The sequence below is a fragment of the Phoenix dactylifera genome, chromosome 1 (assembly GCF_051530095.1).
Source record: "Phoenix dactylifera cultivar Ajwa chromosome 1, Ajwa_hap1_PhDact_Kaust_v1.1, whole genome shotgun sequence".
Classification (NCBI taxonomy): Eukaryota; Viridiplantae; Streptophyta; class Magnoliopsida; order Arecales; family Arecaceae; genus Phoenix; species Phoenix dactylifera.
Genome location: NC_143190.1, coordinates 67,418,636 through 67,436,627, shown reverse-complemented (window position 1 = coordinate 67,436,627; position 17,992 = coordinate 67,418,636). Strand labels below are relative to the sequence as shown.

Below are 17,992 nucleotides of genomic sequence, written 5' to 3'. Positions count from 1 at the left end.
CCAGAATAACCATCGAGGAAACAGTAATGGGAGTGGCCCCTTCTTCCTCTTCCCAAATCTGTTTGAGGGCTTCTAACTCTACATTATTTACATTGTTCATATTTGCCTTTTAAGAAGCTTTTTCTGTACTCTTTACAAACTGTTTTCTTGTTACTTGATTCAATCAGGGGATTGAATCAAGGTTGTTGAGGTTTGTTGGTGAGCCGAAGTTAAAACCAACGGTGTAAGGGTTCGATTGTGATCCCGGAAAAACAATCGGGTGGTTCTAGTCGATGAGCCTGTGAAAACCGGTCGAGTTTGTTGTGATCTCGTAAAACAACAAGTTGGGTTGTGAGCTTGTAAAACAACCGGCTGTAATCCGAGGGATTATAGTGAACTCCCAAGTGAAGCTTGGGGAGTGGACGTAGGAGCAAGGGTTAGCTCCGAACCACTATAAAATCTCTTGTGTTTGTGATTGTTTCATTGTCTCTTCCATTCCCTTCATTCACTGCATATAGTAAACTAATTAATCCACTTGCAATAAGTTTTAATTAGTTACCTACAAAGTTTTTTTAATTGCAATAATTACTTAAAACCCAATTCACCCCCCCCTCTCTTGGGTTGTCCTTTTGGGCAACAGTTTGGGCTTAGTTAACATCTCTAGGTGTTAGAGAGGATGTGTTCCAACTGATTAGCATCAGGTGGTGTCCCAAGTTATTTTTCTCCTAAGGGATGAATATTCGCCAAGGTGGAGATTGTTAGAATAAGTGGCTCATATTAAGTGGTATTCTTATTTGAGTGGGACACTGGTATTCTAACGGAGCGAAGTGAAGCGACGGGATATGTTTATCTTTGGGATAATTATGTAGTATTTTATTTTACCAGAGATGCTGATAGGGATTGGGACTCTAGGGTTAGGGTTTATCTATAAATATCTTGTAACCCTTGTTATTTGAGAGATAGTGAAAGTTACGGCCGTTTCGCTCCCGTGGACGTAGGCACATTGCCGAACCACGTAAATTCCTGTGTTCAATTTCTCTTCCTATTCTTCTCTCAATTCTATGCGTCGTTCTGTTCGCCATCTGGATCCGGTGTTTTCCGCAACAGATGTCTTTGAAGATTTTTGCTTCCTTTTTTTTGTTTTGGTGAATGTTTTTAAAAATTTTTGGGCAAAGTAATTTTAAGTTATTGCAGCAATCCATGCGAACGTGTGTTTAGTCCCATATCGGCTATGCGCTAAATAGATCTTAAATAATTATACATGACTAAAAAATCTAAATAATATCTTTTAGTTAGTTTTTTGAGATGAAATCTTGAGTTGTTAGAAATAATATTGGAGAAAATCTATTGCACGACCAATGCGAAATTAGAAATACTACAATACGAGCCCATTTGAGTTGACCAAGAGCTGATTGTAGTGTTTATAATTAAATTTAAATTAATTTGGACTCTCAACTTGGCGACAACACCAAGATTTAAATGAAAGAATTATGTGAGGATTTGTGCATGCCCTGGATGGATCTTGGATGAGATTTTGATTATTACAGCTGCATTTCCTTCTTATTACACTTTTATTGGGAGTTTAAGCCATAAATCTAATTTCATTCCCTGTCGCTCTTTCTTTTCTCTTAAAAATCAAAAAAGAATCAAAGAAGAAGAAGAAAACAGAGGGGATCAGAGTGCTGCTTACCCTTTTTTCCTTGAAATATTAAAGCCTTTCTTTTAATATTTATTTCTTGACAGATGAGAAAGAAGAATTCTTCCCATGAAGGGATTAGGACGATGAAAGACTTTCGATACGGATACCACAGATAACTTCGATAGACAGTATATGAGAATTCTGGGCCCCTGCACAAATTATTTCGTTGGGCAACAGGTAATAAATATCAAATAATATGACAAAAATATTACGAAGTATTTCAGAGGAGGGTTCATTCAAACGGTGGACCCAGGCCTTAGATGAAACGGTGGAGATTGTAGATAACAGATAGAAGTAAGCGTGATCATGATTCGAGTTAGGAATACATGGACTGACCGGGGCTACACCTGCAACCATGGCCCATCTATGATTAATGTGATGACCGTGATTCTATGGAGCCCATCCAGTACCTAAAACAACTGCATCTCGTGATATATCGTAGTAGACCTTATCCGGTCATTGCCATTGGGCCCAATTATGAAAGGTAGTGATTGGAAAGCTGAACATGTACGTTGGAAAGGACCCCGACCTGATATTTATTGGCCATCAGTCCTGACAAAAGCCTTTAATATCTGTACGTATGACGTTGACCGTTACTGCCACGATGCGCTGATGTACGCTAGATGCGAAAGCCTGTGATCTTCGAATACATCTAGCAAGATATTTTAGAACATGGCCTGATTTATGCTCTTTTCTTTTCTTTCTTTCTTGCTCCTCCTCCTCCTCCTCCTCCTCCTTTTTTTTTTTTTTTTTTTTTTTTTTTTTTTTTTTTTTTTTTTTTTTTTTTTTTTTTTTCCTATACAGTAGCGGCTCATACACTATAAATATTAATACGGCCAAAAAAATCAGAAAACATAATACTACATAAAAGCACTCGTACAAACCCACGATCCACCCAAACGAAGCCATCGAAATGATGGGCTGCATAGAAAGCCACCCAATCAGCAGCTCCGTTTGCCTCACTATAGACGTATGAGGTCTTATGGGATTCGCACATATATACAAAACTTTTTACCTCCACCGATGACAAACTCAAACACTAAGTACATCGATCCACTCCTCAATCTATGAACTTTAGGGCAACGTGGTATGCTCAACACCTTCTTGCCCATACAATTGTCCCACTACGAGATCATGCCTAACCATTAGAGCTATAACAATCATAATCAAAGGTATAAAATTGTGGAAGAAACGATATTAAATCTTAACATTGCGTGCTCGGAACTCTGGTTGTACAATGCCAGCCCAAGACACCTCTTAGGGTCCACCTTGTCAACCTAGGTTTACCTAGATATCTGGACCTCCACTAGTCCATAAAATATCTAGAGAGATAAAGAAAGAAACATGAGGGAGAGAAAAAGAGAGAAAATAAGAGAGACAAGAGGGAGAGTGGGGCGAGAGACAGCGAGCATCATGGCCGGCCACTCCCCCATAGCGGCGACCTTCGGCAACCGTAGCAGCGACAGCAATCACAACCCCCCGCAGCAGCAATGGCCATGGCCCTCGATAGCGGTGGCCGGTCGGACCGAAAGGAGAAGTGTGTTGGATAGAGATAAAATTTTCATGAGCACATTGTGGAAAGAGTTGTTCACACTACAAGGAAGCAAATCAAAGGCAAGCTCATCCTATCATCCGCAAACCGATGGACAAACAGAGGTAATCAATCAAACCCTAGAGCAATACCTTTGGTGCTATTGTCATGAACAATAAACCAGATGGAAGGAGTACTTAGTATGGGCTGAATATTGGTAAAATACTTCGAACCAAGCCTCCACTAAGAAGAGTCTTTTTGAGTTAGTATATGGGCAACCTCCTCCCACACTAACTCGCTATGAGGTGGGCACAACCAAGAATGAAGAAGTAGAGAAGGAGTTGATCACGAGGGATGAAGTATTGACAAATGTAAAAAGAGAACTCAAGAGATCACAAGAAAGGATGAAGAGGTACCATGATCAAAGGCGGAGAGATGTGGAATTTGCACCCAGAGATTGTGTATATTTGAAGCTCCAACCAACCTAGCAAAGATCATTAAAGAAGAGGTTCAGCTACAAACTATCTAAGTGATACTATGGATACTATGGACCCTACAAAATATTGAAAAAAATTGGGAGAGTTGCTTATCGGTTAGATGTGCCATCCACCTCATAGCTGCACCCGATTTTCCATATTTCATGGCTGAAGAAAAGAGTTGGTGACCCATCAATGATAGGACACGAGTTACCCATATTTGATGAAGAAGGAAGATTGTTGTTGCAGCCCAAGGAAGCTCTCAAGTACCGTATTTGGAAAAAAGGAAGAGAAAGAACGAAAACATGGCAAATTTTGATCTAATGGAACGAAGTTCCTCAGGAGGAAACAACTTGGGAAGATTATGATGAAATAGCTCAGTAGTACCCGCGTTTCACCCTTGAGGACAAGGGTGTCCTTCAAGAGAGGGGGAATGTTGAGAACCTCCGCAAATCCCACCATGGACCACTCCCAGATTTTCGCCTCACCCGCATTCAGCCCCTAACAGCTGCCTAAATTCGAATTTGAATTCAAATTTTGCAGCCATAAAGCACCGCAGCAATTAAAGCCGAGGATTACGCCGCGCCAACTTGGCGAATTAAATCCAGCAGCAACCACCCCATGCGCCCAACCAACCGGCCTTTATTTGAATTCAAATTTTGAATTTGAATTTTACAATCCATACAACAACAGCAACCAACGCCCATTGATTACGCCCAACGCAAATCAAGCCACATCCCATGCCACGCGTTGCTCTCCATCTTTTCTTTGAATTTGAATTTCAAATTTAAATTTGAGTTATTTTAGAATTCTGCATGTGTCCATGTAAAAGCCTACATAAGGCATAGGATAGTATCAAGGAAGGTATCTTGGAAGTCTTGTTTTTATCCACCTAGAGTGTGAGTCGGCCGCAAAGGCTTGGGAGACCTAGTGCCTATTGTAATTGGCCTTCGAGCTTAGGCTAAGGTTGGGATAAACCAATTCCTCCTTAGATTGTTTTTGTCCTTCTTTCTTTTAGAATCAAATCAGCAAGTCTTCCTCTCATTGTGTATCTCATGTGTGTTGATTCAACTTGGACAAACCAAACGATAAGCTGTAGCCAGTAATTCCTTGGTTGGTTCAAGGATTCTGAGGAAGAGACAAACATCCTTCTTGTGGAAACATCGAGATAAGCTGCAGCCAGTAATCTCGATCTTGGATAAAGAAATTTTAAGTGTGCCGAACATCAAATCTACTCGGCATTGTTTATATCCGGTCGAGGCGGCATTTATCATTCCAAGGGCAGACGCAAAGGAGGCAGGGGGACTACGTGGTGTGTAGGCGGCCGACCACTGTGGTAGTGATCGAAGTGCAAAAGACAAAGGAAATTATTTGCAAGTCCCTAAGCGGATGTTTAATTACGTATGGATTCATAGACTGCAACCTCTGTGTAGTCTCCGCATGAAGCATCTGAAAAGCAAATGACTTGGACTTGACTATAGTCATCGAGTTAGTCCAGGGTCGAGGATGCATGACTGAGGAGCAGCCGCTGCTTCACGATATCCGCCGCCTACTAAAGGAGTGTGGCTTCTATCTAGCCACACATATTTATCAGGAGGCAAACTGTGTTGCTGACTGGGTTGTCTTTTTTGCTGCCCATAATTTGAAAAATTTTATTTAAATAGATCACGAGTCTGTGCCATACCCTTTTTGTAGCTTTTTATTTTCTAATTTTATTGGCCGCATTTATATCGATCGGAGGTGAGCCACCGTTGTAAAAAAAAAAAAAAACTAAATTACTGACGGAGCCCGAACTAAAGTTTAATTACGAAGAGATCCCTGAGTTAACAGAGTTCCTTATTAAGATGGATGAAAGCCCAAAGGGCCAGGGAAAGAGAACCGTTGGTTCCCGGTTTCTTGAGCTTTCCCTCATGGCTTCGTCCCTGGCCTCATCTGTCTTCCTCTGCCCCCTCGCTATCCCCAAATTCCCCACTCCATCTCCAAACCCCAACGCTAACCCTAACCCTAGAAGAAGGAGAAAGAGGAGTGATTCCCAATCTCATTTCTCTCCGATTTCCGCCTGCTCCGCGTCTTCCTTCCGGAACGGGAGCCCGCCGGAGACGGAGTGCCCCGTGCCGCTGGAGCAGCAGCCGGTGAACGAGTATCAGGCGCTCTCTACCTCCTTCCCGTTCTCCTGGGCCGCCGCCGACCTCCGGGACTACTGCTCCCGCCTCGCCCTCACCGGCGTCTCCTTCGCCCTCTTCGTCGGCCTCCCCGTGGCCGCCTTCGGCACGCGAGCCGTCGCCGACCCTGAGGTCGACGGCCTCCTCTCCGCCCTTGGCACCGTGTTCGCTGGCCTCCTCGCCGTCACGCTTGCCGTGGTCCGGATGTACCTCGGCTGGGCCTATGTCGGCAACCGATTGCTCAGTGCCACGGTCGAATGTAACTATTTTTTTTTCTTTTCTACTTCCAATTTCTTATCAATTAAATTTTCAAATAAATTCCGGTTTTTAATGTGTTGCAGATGAGGAGACGGGGTGGTACGATGGTCAGGTAAGATTTATTTGAATTAGAGTTTCTTTGAAAGATATTGGATTTTGATCGAATACATGGACAGCCATGTTCAATTCACGTTGTCAATTTCTCAATCTCAAACTTTGGCCAGGAAGTTCAATTTTACTGTAGAACAAACTGCTCATAGTGAACCTATGAAACAGTGGTGGCACAGTAATAATATCTATGATTTTAGGGTAATGTCTCGAAAATGAGGAAAATGTTGTATATGGTGAATCTAAAAATCAGGGGTTGTGCAGCAATTGGATCTCACTATGTTTCAGAATATTTTTCAAAGAATGCTTATAATATCATGCACTGCAACTGCAACAATATAACCTTATTTAATCAGGACAGAATCTTGTAGGGAAGACAGTTTTGATCAAGAATTCTCCACTGTAGTAATTGTGCAAGATTTTTTAAATTCGATGTCAACACATGAGCAAGTGAACGTGCTTGGCATGGTTGCCTTGTAGAGAGAAGATAAAATTACTGAGAATTGAAACTTGTGTCCTATTGACGAGCATATGAATGTCAGAGTATGTGAGGAAAAAAGACAGTGTTGATGATCTACTCATTATACCAGATATAAGCTCGGACTTTTGGGGGAGGACCTGAGCGAGGGGGAGGCGGATGAGGAGTCTGATCGGCAATCTGATGCTATGATTGCTATGAATCTTATTGGCTTGAATCAGGAGCTGGTGAGGTTAAGGTGCAGTTTGGTAGGGCATGTCAACTGGCTCCATTGGTAAAGTCACTGGATGTTCGTGTTGATACTGGAACCCTAGTTTGGAATCCTGTCCCCACCTGATTTTGGCCAAGCCTCTCCCATCATAGTTTTTGAAAAATAAATAAAGGTGTGCTGTTTTGGTAAAACTAATGTTCAAAAATTCGGGAGTCATGAGAGCTTTGGAGTCAATTAGTAGGTTAAAGTGCGACCTTGTGCTAGCAAAGCTAATGTTCTCAAATAATTAGGATGCACGAGCGCTTAGGGGTCAATTACTTGAGGTGGTCCAAAACATTTTGAGGTAGTATCCAAGGTATTTACCTTACGGTGCTATGTAAGAAAAGCATGATTTATGAATTTGATAAATGATATAAAACTAATTTGCAAAATATCAATTTACTTAATGTTAATCTTTATATAATATTGTTAGATATGCAAGATAATTCATCAAGTGGGGTGAGGTGGTACTATGAAACATATTTAAGAACAATGACAATATTTCGAGTGGGTGCAACGCCGTGCATAGAATATCCAGCTAGAAGTTGTCTAAATTTGAGAATGAAAATATGGGTACTTCGGAGGTGAATTTTGTTAGTATTTCCATTTAGTAGGATTGGGTTCGTAAGAGGAGGTGCCAAGACTCTAAGTAGGAGATATTAATGTTATTGATTTACTTATGAATAGAGGGCGGTGAAAGTATCTAAAGAGGAGCATGGTGGACCTTTCATGGTCCAACTATCTTATAATTGATGTGCCCTTGTTGTTGAAATATCTTTCATGTCCACTTGGAATGAGATCCACATTTATTGAAGTGCACTTGAATCACATCCTTTCCGTTTAAGTGTCTGAAAGATCCAGGGACCTAGCTATCTGTATTATAAAACAAATGGCTTTACCCTAGTACTTCGACATTACCTTGTGCTCTTGTCCATTTGCTCTTTCTCAACTTTGCTAGCTAGTTTACTTTGCCTCCAACCAATATCATGAAGGAGTTCCTGTTGCTGCTAGGCTTTAATTTGGCACTGCCTAAGTCACTTGGTCATGAATTACATGAGCATCAAAATGGTTTGTCTGGCATGTAATTCACCCATGGGCTCCAAGCAAGCACCACTTATGTGCTATCCTACTGATAGGTGTAGGTCCATATTATACATGCTTATTTCCTTTGAAAATTCACTAAGATTAAATGGTTTAGTTAACAGTTAAATAACTTAATATATTCAACATAAACCCACAAATTGTGCTTTATCTTTTCTTTTTCTTGAAAAAAAAGTTTTCTTTTCCATCCACTATTTCCCCAGTAAGAGCATCATAGTCCGACAAAAGAAGTTGCTCAAAGAATTCTACATTTATACTACTAATTTACATGTTATATATATATATATATATATATATATATATATATATATATATATATGTATGTATGTATATGTATGTATGTATGTATGTATGTATATATGTATGTATATATATGTATGTATATATGTATGTATATATATGTATGTATGTATGTATGTATATATGTATGTATGTATGTATGTATATATATATATGTATATGTATATATATGTATGTATATATATGTATGTATATATGTATGTATATATGTATGTATATATATGTATGTATGTATGTATGTATATATGTATGTATGTATGTATGTATATATATATATATGTATATGTATATATATGTATATATATATATATATATATATATATATATATATATATATATATATATATATATATATATATATATGTATATATATGTATTGTGGATCTGTGCATGCAGTACAAACTGGAAACAAGTCAGCAGATTGGATAAAACCAATACAAAGAAATAGAATGAAGACATATATAAAGAAGTAATATGATTTTATTTTTTTCAACAGATTTGGGTGAAGACTCCAGAAGTTTTAGCTCGTGATCGTCTTTTGGGTTCATTTTCTGTAAGTTCATTCACAATTAAGATCCAGTTTGAAAGCATTTTTGCTTGGTTTTCTTTGTCATTATGTATGTAGCGCACATCAGATCCTCCACATGCACTTCGGTTATTTAGTTCTCTTGATAAAGGTAGGTTCAACTTATGAAGCAGGTTGGTTTTCCATTTGCTTTGACTTTTGACAAAGCTGAATGTGGTTGATGTCTGGTTAAGTATGTCAAAGATCGCTGTACTACACATTACATCTTTGTATGTTGCTTCTAAGTATTGATGGCACTTGGCAGAACAGTGCATGTCAGGTGCATTTAGTGGGGCCCATAAGTCAACGTCCTAATGATTCCTATCATTTCTTACAATTACATGATCTCTTAGGGAACCATAGCCATAACAGTCTAGTTTAATGTGGCATGTGATCTGAGAATGTTTATCTGTATTCCAAGCAACAAGTTTAAAGGAATGTTTTGAAGACTCTTTATTATCTGTTTAGCAAATCCATTTTGGTATATTATATGTTTCTCATACTTCAGGTGAAGCCTGTGCTAAGCAGAGTCAAGCTTACGTTAGTAGGTCTGGCAGTGTCCTTAGTGGTCTGTGTTCTTCTTTTCATCAACATTGAGAACTCAAGAAATCCATCAGAAGATGTTGGGGAACGAGCTGTAGCTGGAGTATACAATGATGCTTCTGCAAGGTCATTTGAGCCTGATGCATTCTGTGGTGAACCGGATTTGTCCTAAACCTTAGGGAAGAGCCTTGGATATGCCTATTGTTCGCCGCATAAATATATACACAACAAGAAGTCCGATATCACATTTCCAGTTATGCACAGTTAGCAATCACTGCCTTTCTTGCTTTCATGTGGGGACCAGCTGATCTCTGTAAATAAGTGCATAATTCCTATATTGTGAAGTCATTAGCAGTTATAGGTTATTTCTGATTTATGGGTCACAAAGATGCATATACTTACATACCATTGTATAGGAAGCAAATTTTACTGATGTGATTCTAGAAACTGCATAGAATATTGAAAACATCATAGCATTTATAATTATATGACCTGACATTTATGGCTTGTTATTTTTTTATAGCACAACTGGACCACATGCTCTTCTTGAATCTTGATGCAATCTAAAATTTAATTCCTTTAGAGGAGTTCCATACTAGTGAAGCTGGAGCTTGGGGCTTTTGTATAACCCATAAAATTCTGAGATTGGTCAAATACCATTTAATAATAATCCAAGTCTAATGGTCTTGTTGAAGTGTATGAGAATATAGCTGCTCGGTAAGTGGCCTGTATTTTTGTACAAATGGCTTGAATGTACATTGTTACAGTTAGAAAAAAGTTCATATGTTACTTGCCAGCTTAGGGATTCATACCAAGCTTGTACGAACAGTTGGAACTACTATGCTTGATGAATATAATTAGAATGCTGGATGTCTTGTCACTGGTTTGAGTGACTGGACTGAACTTATGCCTTACTGATTCTATAGTCTATAAATACAGAATGATGGGGGTTCTCTCTAAACAGGTAGGGAATTATTCTGTCACTTGAACGATGTCCTGAACTTGAGCTGAACATTTCTTATTGTTAAGTTAGGGGTTGACACAGAGAGAATGAGTAATCTATTTGGCAAGGTCTTTCAAGGGCTTGATTGTTCAAAAAAAAAGTGGGCCTAGATTTTCCTATTTTCACTTCAACGTCAACCTCGGCAGTCGAAAGATTGGAAAGGAATTTGAGGTTGAATGAGATAATCCCTTTTTTGGCAGGAATCTAGTTTCTGTGCTAAGCTTTAACCTGAATATCACTCTCTATGCCTGCAGAAGTGGTAACTGAACTAGAGAAAATTCAATTCTTCTAGAAGAAAATTGGGGATCAAAGGAGCACCATATGCTGAACATGTGTGTGTGTGTGAGAGAGAGAGAAGGGGCTACAATAAGGTTATGCTCTCTAGTAATGGCCTCTTTGGATATTCCTAGAGGGTCGGGCTGAAAATCCTGTAGGTTTCATGGATTGGGCTGCTATTTAAGTATGGTTATGTATCAACTAAATACCACCTAGCCCAAATCCTATGGGAGGGAAAAAAAGACCTCCATGGATCTTTTTTTTTTCTTTCTGCAGCCCAAAGGGTAGGATCTAGGCTGGGTTTGGACAAGCTCTTAGAAAATGTAAGCTAGATGGACAAACAAACCTGATTTCTACAGGATATTCAACCTGATCCCGTAGAAAAATTGAAACAGCCCCTAAGGGGGAAGGGAGAGAAGGGTGAGTAGAGATGTGGATTTGGTAGGAGCTATCTTAGTTCTACTATACGAAGGGATCTATGTGGATTGGAAGGTTTTATACAGGGGATAAAACAGCGTGTTTGCTTTCCAAATCTTTTGAGTGTAGACACAAGTAATGAGGTGCTTCTAGTGAATTCATGTGAGATCTAGCTGAAGCATCATTTAAAAGTTTGTTCAGACATTTATAGGAGGAAATGTGTGAGCTTTCTACTCTTCCTAACATCTTCCAGGAAGTTTATATCACTTCTTATTAAAGATTCTATTATTGCATTCTGGACCTTCAGATGTTTTGTAACTATCCTGTTTCTGGTGCATTTTTTTAGCACCTGAGCTTCAATTTGCATGAATTTCTTTTGTTGGACGATTATCTATACCGATATCATGAGATGCAAATTATGGGAAAAAGCAAAAAAAAAAATCAAAATCATCTTCTTGTGTACTAGTACGATTTATTGAAATTGTGACAAATTATATATCAACTTCATTCATTTCACTATCTGATTCAGTTGCTTGTGATGTTACTTGGTCTGTTGGATTTTACTCTGGGTACTCCCTTGTTACCTTGTGGATACCATCCTTTGACGTGAAGCACATCTGGGTAACTTACCTAAGGAATTACAAATTCAAACATTATAGAGATGTTGTTGGAAAATCGGAAGGAGAAATTTGGAGTTGCTTTCGGGGCAAAATTAAGCCAGTTAATCTCTTGACTGATTCTATGAGAGGAACTTCCAAATGTCTAGTTCGTAATGTTCCATCAGCAGATGGTTTGGTTGAGAGAAAAAATGTTCCATTTTGATATGTCATGTATTAAGGTTGGTCCGCGATGCAATGTGCAATCTTCAGTCTTTGGGGCAACATATGCTCTCATGGTTCAGAAGGTCACTCTGGCTCTCTCAGCATTTGCGTCGTAACTACGCAATCCTGTTGTAGAATTTGCTAGTATATGTCCTTCAGCTGAAGCAGAGGTTGATGCCCTTGGGAAATTCTAAGAGAGCAAAACCTTGTTCCCATTACAAGACTAGTTTGAAAGGTGACTTAAGCAATGTCATTACTTGGGATAACAAAGAAAGACCGTAATAATTCAAGATTTTATCTAAAATAACTAGCCGAAAGGTATTTTTTTTTGGTTTCTTAGTTCTGTATAAGTATCCAAAATCTTCTCGCCAAATAATCGATGTAGATTGAATACATTCGTACAGGTCCTCATATATTTTTTCCATTCAAGCCGTCAGGCTAAAGATTCAAATCTAATCACAAGCACCGTGATCGGCCCGTGGTCAGCTTCCATGAACCCGTGCTATAGTGTTTTCTAGTTCACATAGGCTATGAACCGAGTTCATTCTGATGCCATTTGTAACAAGCAGGTCCAAAATGACTAGCCGGAAGGTATATATTTTGAGTTCTTTAGTCTTGTATAAGTATCAAGATCGTCTTGGCGAATAATCGATGTGAGACTAAATACATGTCGATGTGAGACTAAATACATGTCCTCATGAGTCCTTACAAAGACTGACTTGGAAGTTATTATAATCTTGTTGCGATCAGGGATGTTGTTAGGCAGGCAAATTCTCATTTGATTGGGAAGCTTTGTCTCTTCTGTCAGGTGGTTAAAAATTTAGTAATTCTGCCTAATAAAAGATAAGAAAAAAGGAAAGAAGCATGGTTGGAATCAAGCTCATCCTTCCGGCGACACAGACTGATGGTTCAAGATGCCAGTTTCATGGCGTCCACAAGTTAAGAGATGAATATGTTAGGAGGTGATAACTATGAAGATGTGTTTAAGCTTCATAATGGCTTCGCTCGGCTTTGCAATATATTGCCCCTGGTAAGAGTAAATGAATCAAGAATTTTGCAGTCATCGTCGCTGTCCTGAGCAAGGATATCTATCCATGCGCCACCTCACTGAGAGGCACGTAAAACCCCACTCAAACTAGAATTACAAAGACAGATCCTAGCTGCCTTTGCAGCCACTGGACAGTTCCATTCCATGATATTTGCTGTGATGGCATATGATGTACACAGTTTAAGTACCAAATTCAACCTCATCTTTTAATGTGTTTTAAGTTCACTAATATGTTTACTATGATTTTAACATTCACCTTTTAAGTGGCACTGTTACATATGCTGCATCTTTGTTCCCTCTGTGCGATTAAGATTTCACTGTCCATTATTCTCTGTTCTTCACATTTATTCGGTGCTTGGTATCGCATCACAAATGCTTTGAATAGTGCAACCTGAAACAGGATTTGGATCAAAGTTTTAGTATATAAACAAAGGCAGCTGCTGATAGACAGGGCTTAGGATTGGTTGTCACTGCCTCACTCTGAGCATCAGCTATTCCAATACCTGAAGAGTCTAGGCTGATGCAGGTCATCACCAGGACAACTAACTCAAGATGGAATCAGAGATAAATCATCTAGCTAGAAGGCTCATGGACATACAGCGAGAATGACGACGAATCAAGACTGTTTAGGGCCACCAACTTTGGCTCCATGCGAGGGTACCACTGAAGGACGATCCTCAGGTGGTTGTCAAGTTGCTCTCAAGATAGATCTCTGGTAGGTGTTGATGTTAACACTGCATTTCCTACGGCTACTAGTAGTCTTCAAAAGCAAGCAAGAAACCCAAGGTTAGCTTCAACTGATCTAATTGCTATCAATCAGCCAAGGAACTATTTCTGATTTCGCCGGTCTTCACCCTTTTGCTGCTGTACTAGCTCTTTTCTCCATGTCATTTATCTTTTTTAGGGGATTTCGTCATTCTGAAGCTATACAGTGTTCAGTGGGACCGGGTTGTGTCCTTCGCCAGGAATGCCATCTTGTCTCTGCTCATGAATAGGTTTAGCACGGTTCTATTTTGTTTTATTTGCTAGGTCACTCCAAATACACTGGCCAATGAGGTAAAGCTACAGGAACAAGCGAAGGAAGACAAAAATTTTGAAAATTTCAACTAGAGAACCAATTCAATCGACAACCACATGAAACGAAACTATGAAAACAAATATACTGCACAAGGGGGGATTGTATCTTTGACGTCAACATCTCGTGCTGATTTAGGTAATCAAAGTGATGATAAATGTGGTCATATATATATACATATATACATATATGAGGTGGTCTTTGCTCCACTCAAGAAGAAAGAAAATCTACTCTAGAGATTCATCCAAATTAAAGATCCCCATATGTATATATGGGAGACCTTGATACTCTTGAGAGGAGAGGAGATCTTCTCGTCTAAGATACATTCAAATTAAAAATTTACATTATTGATTATGATCGATACCACTAAAAGTTCTTACAAATCAAAAATCAGTGTGTTTTGGCGATGTCTCATCCATGCATCAAATGAATACAAAAATGAATAGCTAAAATGATATAAGATAATATTTTGCTATGGTCAATATATATATATATATATATATATATATATATATATATATATATATATATATATATATATATATATATATATATATATATATATATATGATCTGATATAAATTATGATTAATAAGATGGATTTTTAATCTAAATGCTTTACTATATTTTAGCATAATAGCACAGCAAAAACTATCTATTTTTGTATTTATATGATGTATATATTAGAAACCACTAGAATATATGATGTGTGGGTACACATACAAATGTATATATATATATACATGTTGGGTGTATGGATGTATATTTATTTATTTATGTATGTATAAGTCATTTTTTTTATTTTTTAACGTAGCAATCACTTTTTACAATCAACAATATAAATGCAGCTATGCAAGTGGTGTGCCTTTAAAAATAATAAAGACGAAGAAGAAAATAAGATGGAAGGTGAGATTGATCCCACGTCTTGCAATCTCAATTAAGCTGGCGTCCAACTTCCTGCCAGCGAAAAATGTTATCCTAAAAGCTTTGGCTAAAGTCTTCTGACACAGAAGCTGACCATGAATTCTTAAAGCCATGAACGGGGTCTACGACGACCACGCGTGGCTTTTTTTTTTTTTTTTTTTTTTTTTTTTTTTTTTTTTTTTTTATGAAACGGGCATTTCATACAACTCGGGTACGAATACACCCAATAGAGAGAAGACAAAATGCTCCGAAGAGCTCCGGGCAACTCATACTCGCCTGACCATAGGGTACCTCCTGAGTGGCTCGCAACAAATGCCGCCACCCAATCGGCCGCCCCATTGGCCTCGCGATATACATGCATAGCCTGGAAACTAATCTCCCTCACCATATCCCAAATATCACGGATCAGAGGGTGAACACCCCCATGGCTGCACGGGCCCTTTCGGACCCAACTGATCACAGTAGCGGAGTCACCCTCTAACAGGACTGAAGTCGCCCGAAGCACACGCCGCACGTAGCACATACCCATCCAGGCTGCCCGCAGCTCTGCCCCAGGGACCGAAGTATCAAAAATCTGACATCCCCCTGCCACCAACACACCAGAGCTCGGCCCCCTGATAACAAAACCAGCCCCTCCTCTCCTACCTCCATCCAGGACTGAGCCATCAAAATTGACCTTGAGGAAACTCGGGGGTGGGGGCTCCCAGGTAAAAAATACCCTATGTGAAGCTGCCGAAGCAGAGTGGGGGCCCCAGATGTCCCGAGCTATCAAAGGTCTATGGGCTAAGTCTACATGAATAATCTCTGCTGCCTGAGCACTGGCCCGCTCCATCACAAAACGCGGTGCCGGCCTACCCTCGCCAAAGACACGGGCATTCCTGGCCAGCCATATCTGATAAGCTGTACAAGCTGCCCGAATAGCCATGCTGCGCATCAGAGGGGTGCCCGCCCATCGCTGAACCCACTCCAGAAAACAGTCCCTCCGACTCCATGCATCCTCCGGAATCCCAGTCAGCCTCCAAGCATCCCGCGCCCGAGCGCAATGGAAAAGGGCATGCTCCACTGACTCGTCCTCCCCACAATCCGGACATAGAGGAGAGAGGCTCACTCCTCGTCTGCTCAGCACTGAACACGTCGGCACGCACTCCCAAGCCACCTTCCAGAGGAAAAGAGCAGTCCTCTGGTGTAGCCCCACCCTCCACACCCAGCCACAATCTAGGCCTGGCACTGACTCCCGCTGAATGACTCGGGAGACATCACCAACCCCGACACTCGCTCTGCAAGTAGTACTCCAGACCCTGACATCCGGACCTGCAGAAACCGGAATGGGAAGTGCCCGAACTCGCTCTGCCAAATGCTCTCCGAACAGCTGGTCAAGCCTAGCACCATCCCACTCTGCCGCCCCCGGCCTGAGAAGGTCGGAAACCCGGAGTCCCTCTGCCCCCGATCCACTAAACATCGTCGGCCATAATCTCAATGGGAGCGCGTCCACCCATGGGTCCTCAGTCACATCAATACTCCGGCCGTCGCCAATCAACCATCTAGTATGAGCCAGGGCCATCGGCAAGTGCCGCCCAATCTCTCGCCATATAAAGGAAAACCTACGGCCCCCTACCGCCTGTGCAGTAAGTCCCGCACCACCGTATCGAGCTATCATGATCCGGCTCCAAAAGCCCTGTGGCTCCAAAACGACCTGCACGGCCCGTCGTGCCAGTAAAGCCTCGCGCCGCACCTGGAGTGACTGCACCCCTAAGCCACCCTCCCGCAGTGACAGACATACCCTCTCCCAGGCCATCAAATGTACTCCGCGACTTCCCCCACATGAGCCCCATAAGAACCTCCTCATGAGCCTCTCAATCTCCTCCAGTACCGTCTTCGGCACAACAGTGTGTGCCATCAGATAAATAGGCATAGAGCATAGAACTGACCTGATCAACGTCAATCTGCCCATCATAGAGAGAGAGGACGCTCTCCAACCCTCGAGTCTGCTCCGCACCCTCTGCACCAAAGTAGAGCACTCCGCCACCCGCAGCCTCCTCCCTGTAATGGGGACCCCCAGGTAAACCAGGGCCCCCTCCTCCTCCTGCATCCCTAGGATCGCCCTGACCTCCCGTCGCACCCTCCGCTCCGTGCTCGGACTGAAGTGTATGGTTGATTTTTGGAAATTGACTCTCTGCCCAGACATCTCGCAATACTCTGTCAAGACCCTCCGGAGGGCTCTCGCATCAGTCTCTCTCGCCCGAGTGAGCAAAAGGCAGTCATCTGCAAACAATAGATGAGAAATGGGGATACCAGGAGCTGGACTATAGGCGACCAACTCCCGGTTCCCACAAGCAGCATGCAAAGCACGAGAGAGTACATCAGAGCAAATAATAAAGAGATACGGGGATAGTGGACATCCCTGGCGCAGACCCATAGTCGCTCGAAAGAAAGGCGATGGCGTGCCATTAATCAAAATAGAGAAGCTGGGCCTCAGCACACATCCCAAAATCCAGTCAATCCATATCTGGTGGAAACCAAAGCTCTCCAGCGCCCGCCGAAGAAAATCCCACCGTATCCGGTCATAGGCACGCTCCATGTCCAGCTTCACAGCCATCAAACATCGTCTCCTCGAGGCACGCACTAGGTCCCCCATCAGCTCCTGAGCTAGCAGAATGTTATCAGAAATACTCCTCCCGCCCACAAAGGCTCCCTGCTCCTGGCTGATGATCCTCGGTAACAAATCCTTCATCCTCCCCACTAAGATCCTCGCGACCACCTTGTACAATGTAGTACATAAGCTGATGGGTCTATAATGACTCGGCTCTGACGCATCCAGACGCTTCGGTATCAATGTAATAAAGGTGGCCTTCCACTCATCTGCCATCACCGACCGACTAAAATAAAGCTGTACTGCCTCCACCACGCCCCTCTGAATGATGTGCCAATACCTCCGAAAGAAAAAGGGTGGGAATCCATCCGGCCCAGGGGCCTTATCC

The 17,992-nt window shown here is 41.3% G+C and overlaps 2 protein-coding genes across 6 annotated transcripts; one reads left to right on the top strand and one right to left on the bottom strand.

The window, feature by feature from the left end:
- The first annotated feature begins 5,514 nt into the window (after positions 1-5,514).
- On the top strand, positions 5,515-14,487 carry LOC103712853 (YCF36, putative (DUF1230)). Of its 5 annotated transcripts, none has more exons than XM_026806849.4 (4): positions 5,515-6,106; positions 6,189-6,217; positions 8,839-8,895; positions 13,542-14,487. In XM_026806849.4, the coding sequence occupies exons 1-4, from the start codon at positions 5,530-5,532 to the stop codon at positions 13,581-13,583; spliced, it is 705 nt and encodes a 234-aa protein (XP_026662650.3). In that variant the 5' UTR covers positions 5,515-5,529; the 3' UTR covers positions 13,584-14,487. The 5 variants fall into 5 exon arrangements, with proteins under 5 accessions (XP_026662650.3, XP_026662652.3, XP_026662651.3 ...); XM_026806851.4 differs by lacking the exon at positions 13,542-14,487 and adding an exon at positions 13,416-13,470; XM_026806850.4 differs by lacking the exon at positions 13,542-14,487 and adding an exon at positions 9,974-11,662.
- Positions 14,488-15,023: 536 nt separating this feature from the next.
- LOC149768838 (uncharacterized) lies at positions 15,024-17,880 on the bottom strand. The gene is made up of 2 exons (XM_089928645.1): positions 15,733-17,880; positions 15,024-15,047 (listed from the first exon to the last, which is right to left on the bottom strand). Exons 1-2 carry the CDS (start codon positions 17,878-17,880, stop codon positions 15,024-15,026), a joined length of 2,172 nt encoding a protein of 723 aa, XP_089784771.1.
- Between the last annotated feature and the right edge of the window lie 112 nt (positions 17,881-17,992).

Coding starts and splice junctions, on each gene's coding strand:
- LOC103712853 (XM_008799535.5), top strand. CDS start 5,530: ATGGATGAAAGCCCAAAGGGCCAGGGAAAGAGAACCGTTGGTTCCCGG. Junction 6,107..6,188: donor GCTCAGTGCCACGGTCGAAT/GTAACTATTTTT, acceptor AATGTGTTGCAG/ATGAGGAGACGGGGTGGTAC. Junction 6,218..8,838: donor CGGGGTGGTACGATGGTCAG/GTAAGATTTATT, acceptor TTTTTTCAACAG/ATTTGGGTGAAGACTCCAGA.
- LOC149768838 (XM_089928645.1), bottom strand. CDS start 17,880: ATGGCAGATGAGTGGAAGGCCACCTTTATTACATTGATACCGAAGCGT. Junction 15,048..15,732: donor CTTCGGCAGCTTCACATAGG/GTATTTTTTACC, acceptor TTTCGCTGGCAG/GAAGTTGGACGCCAGCTTAA.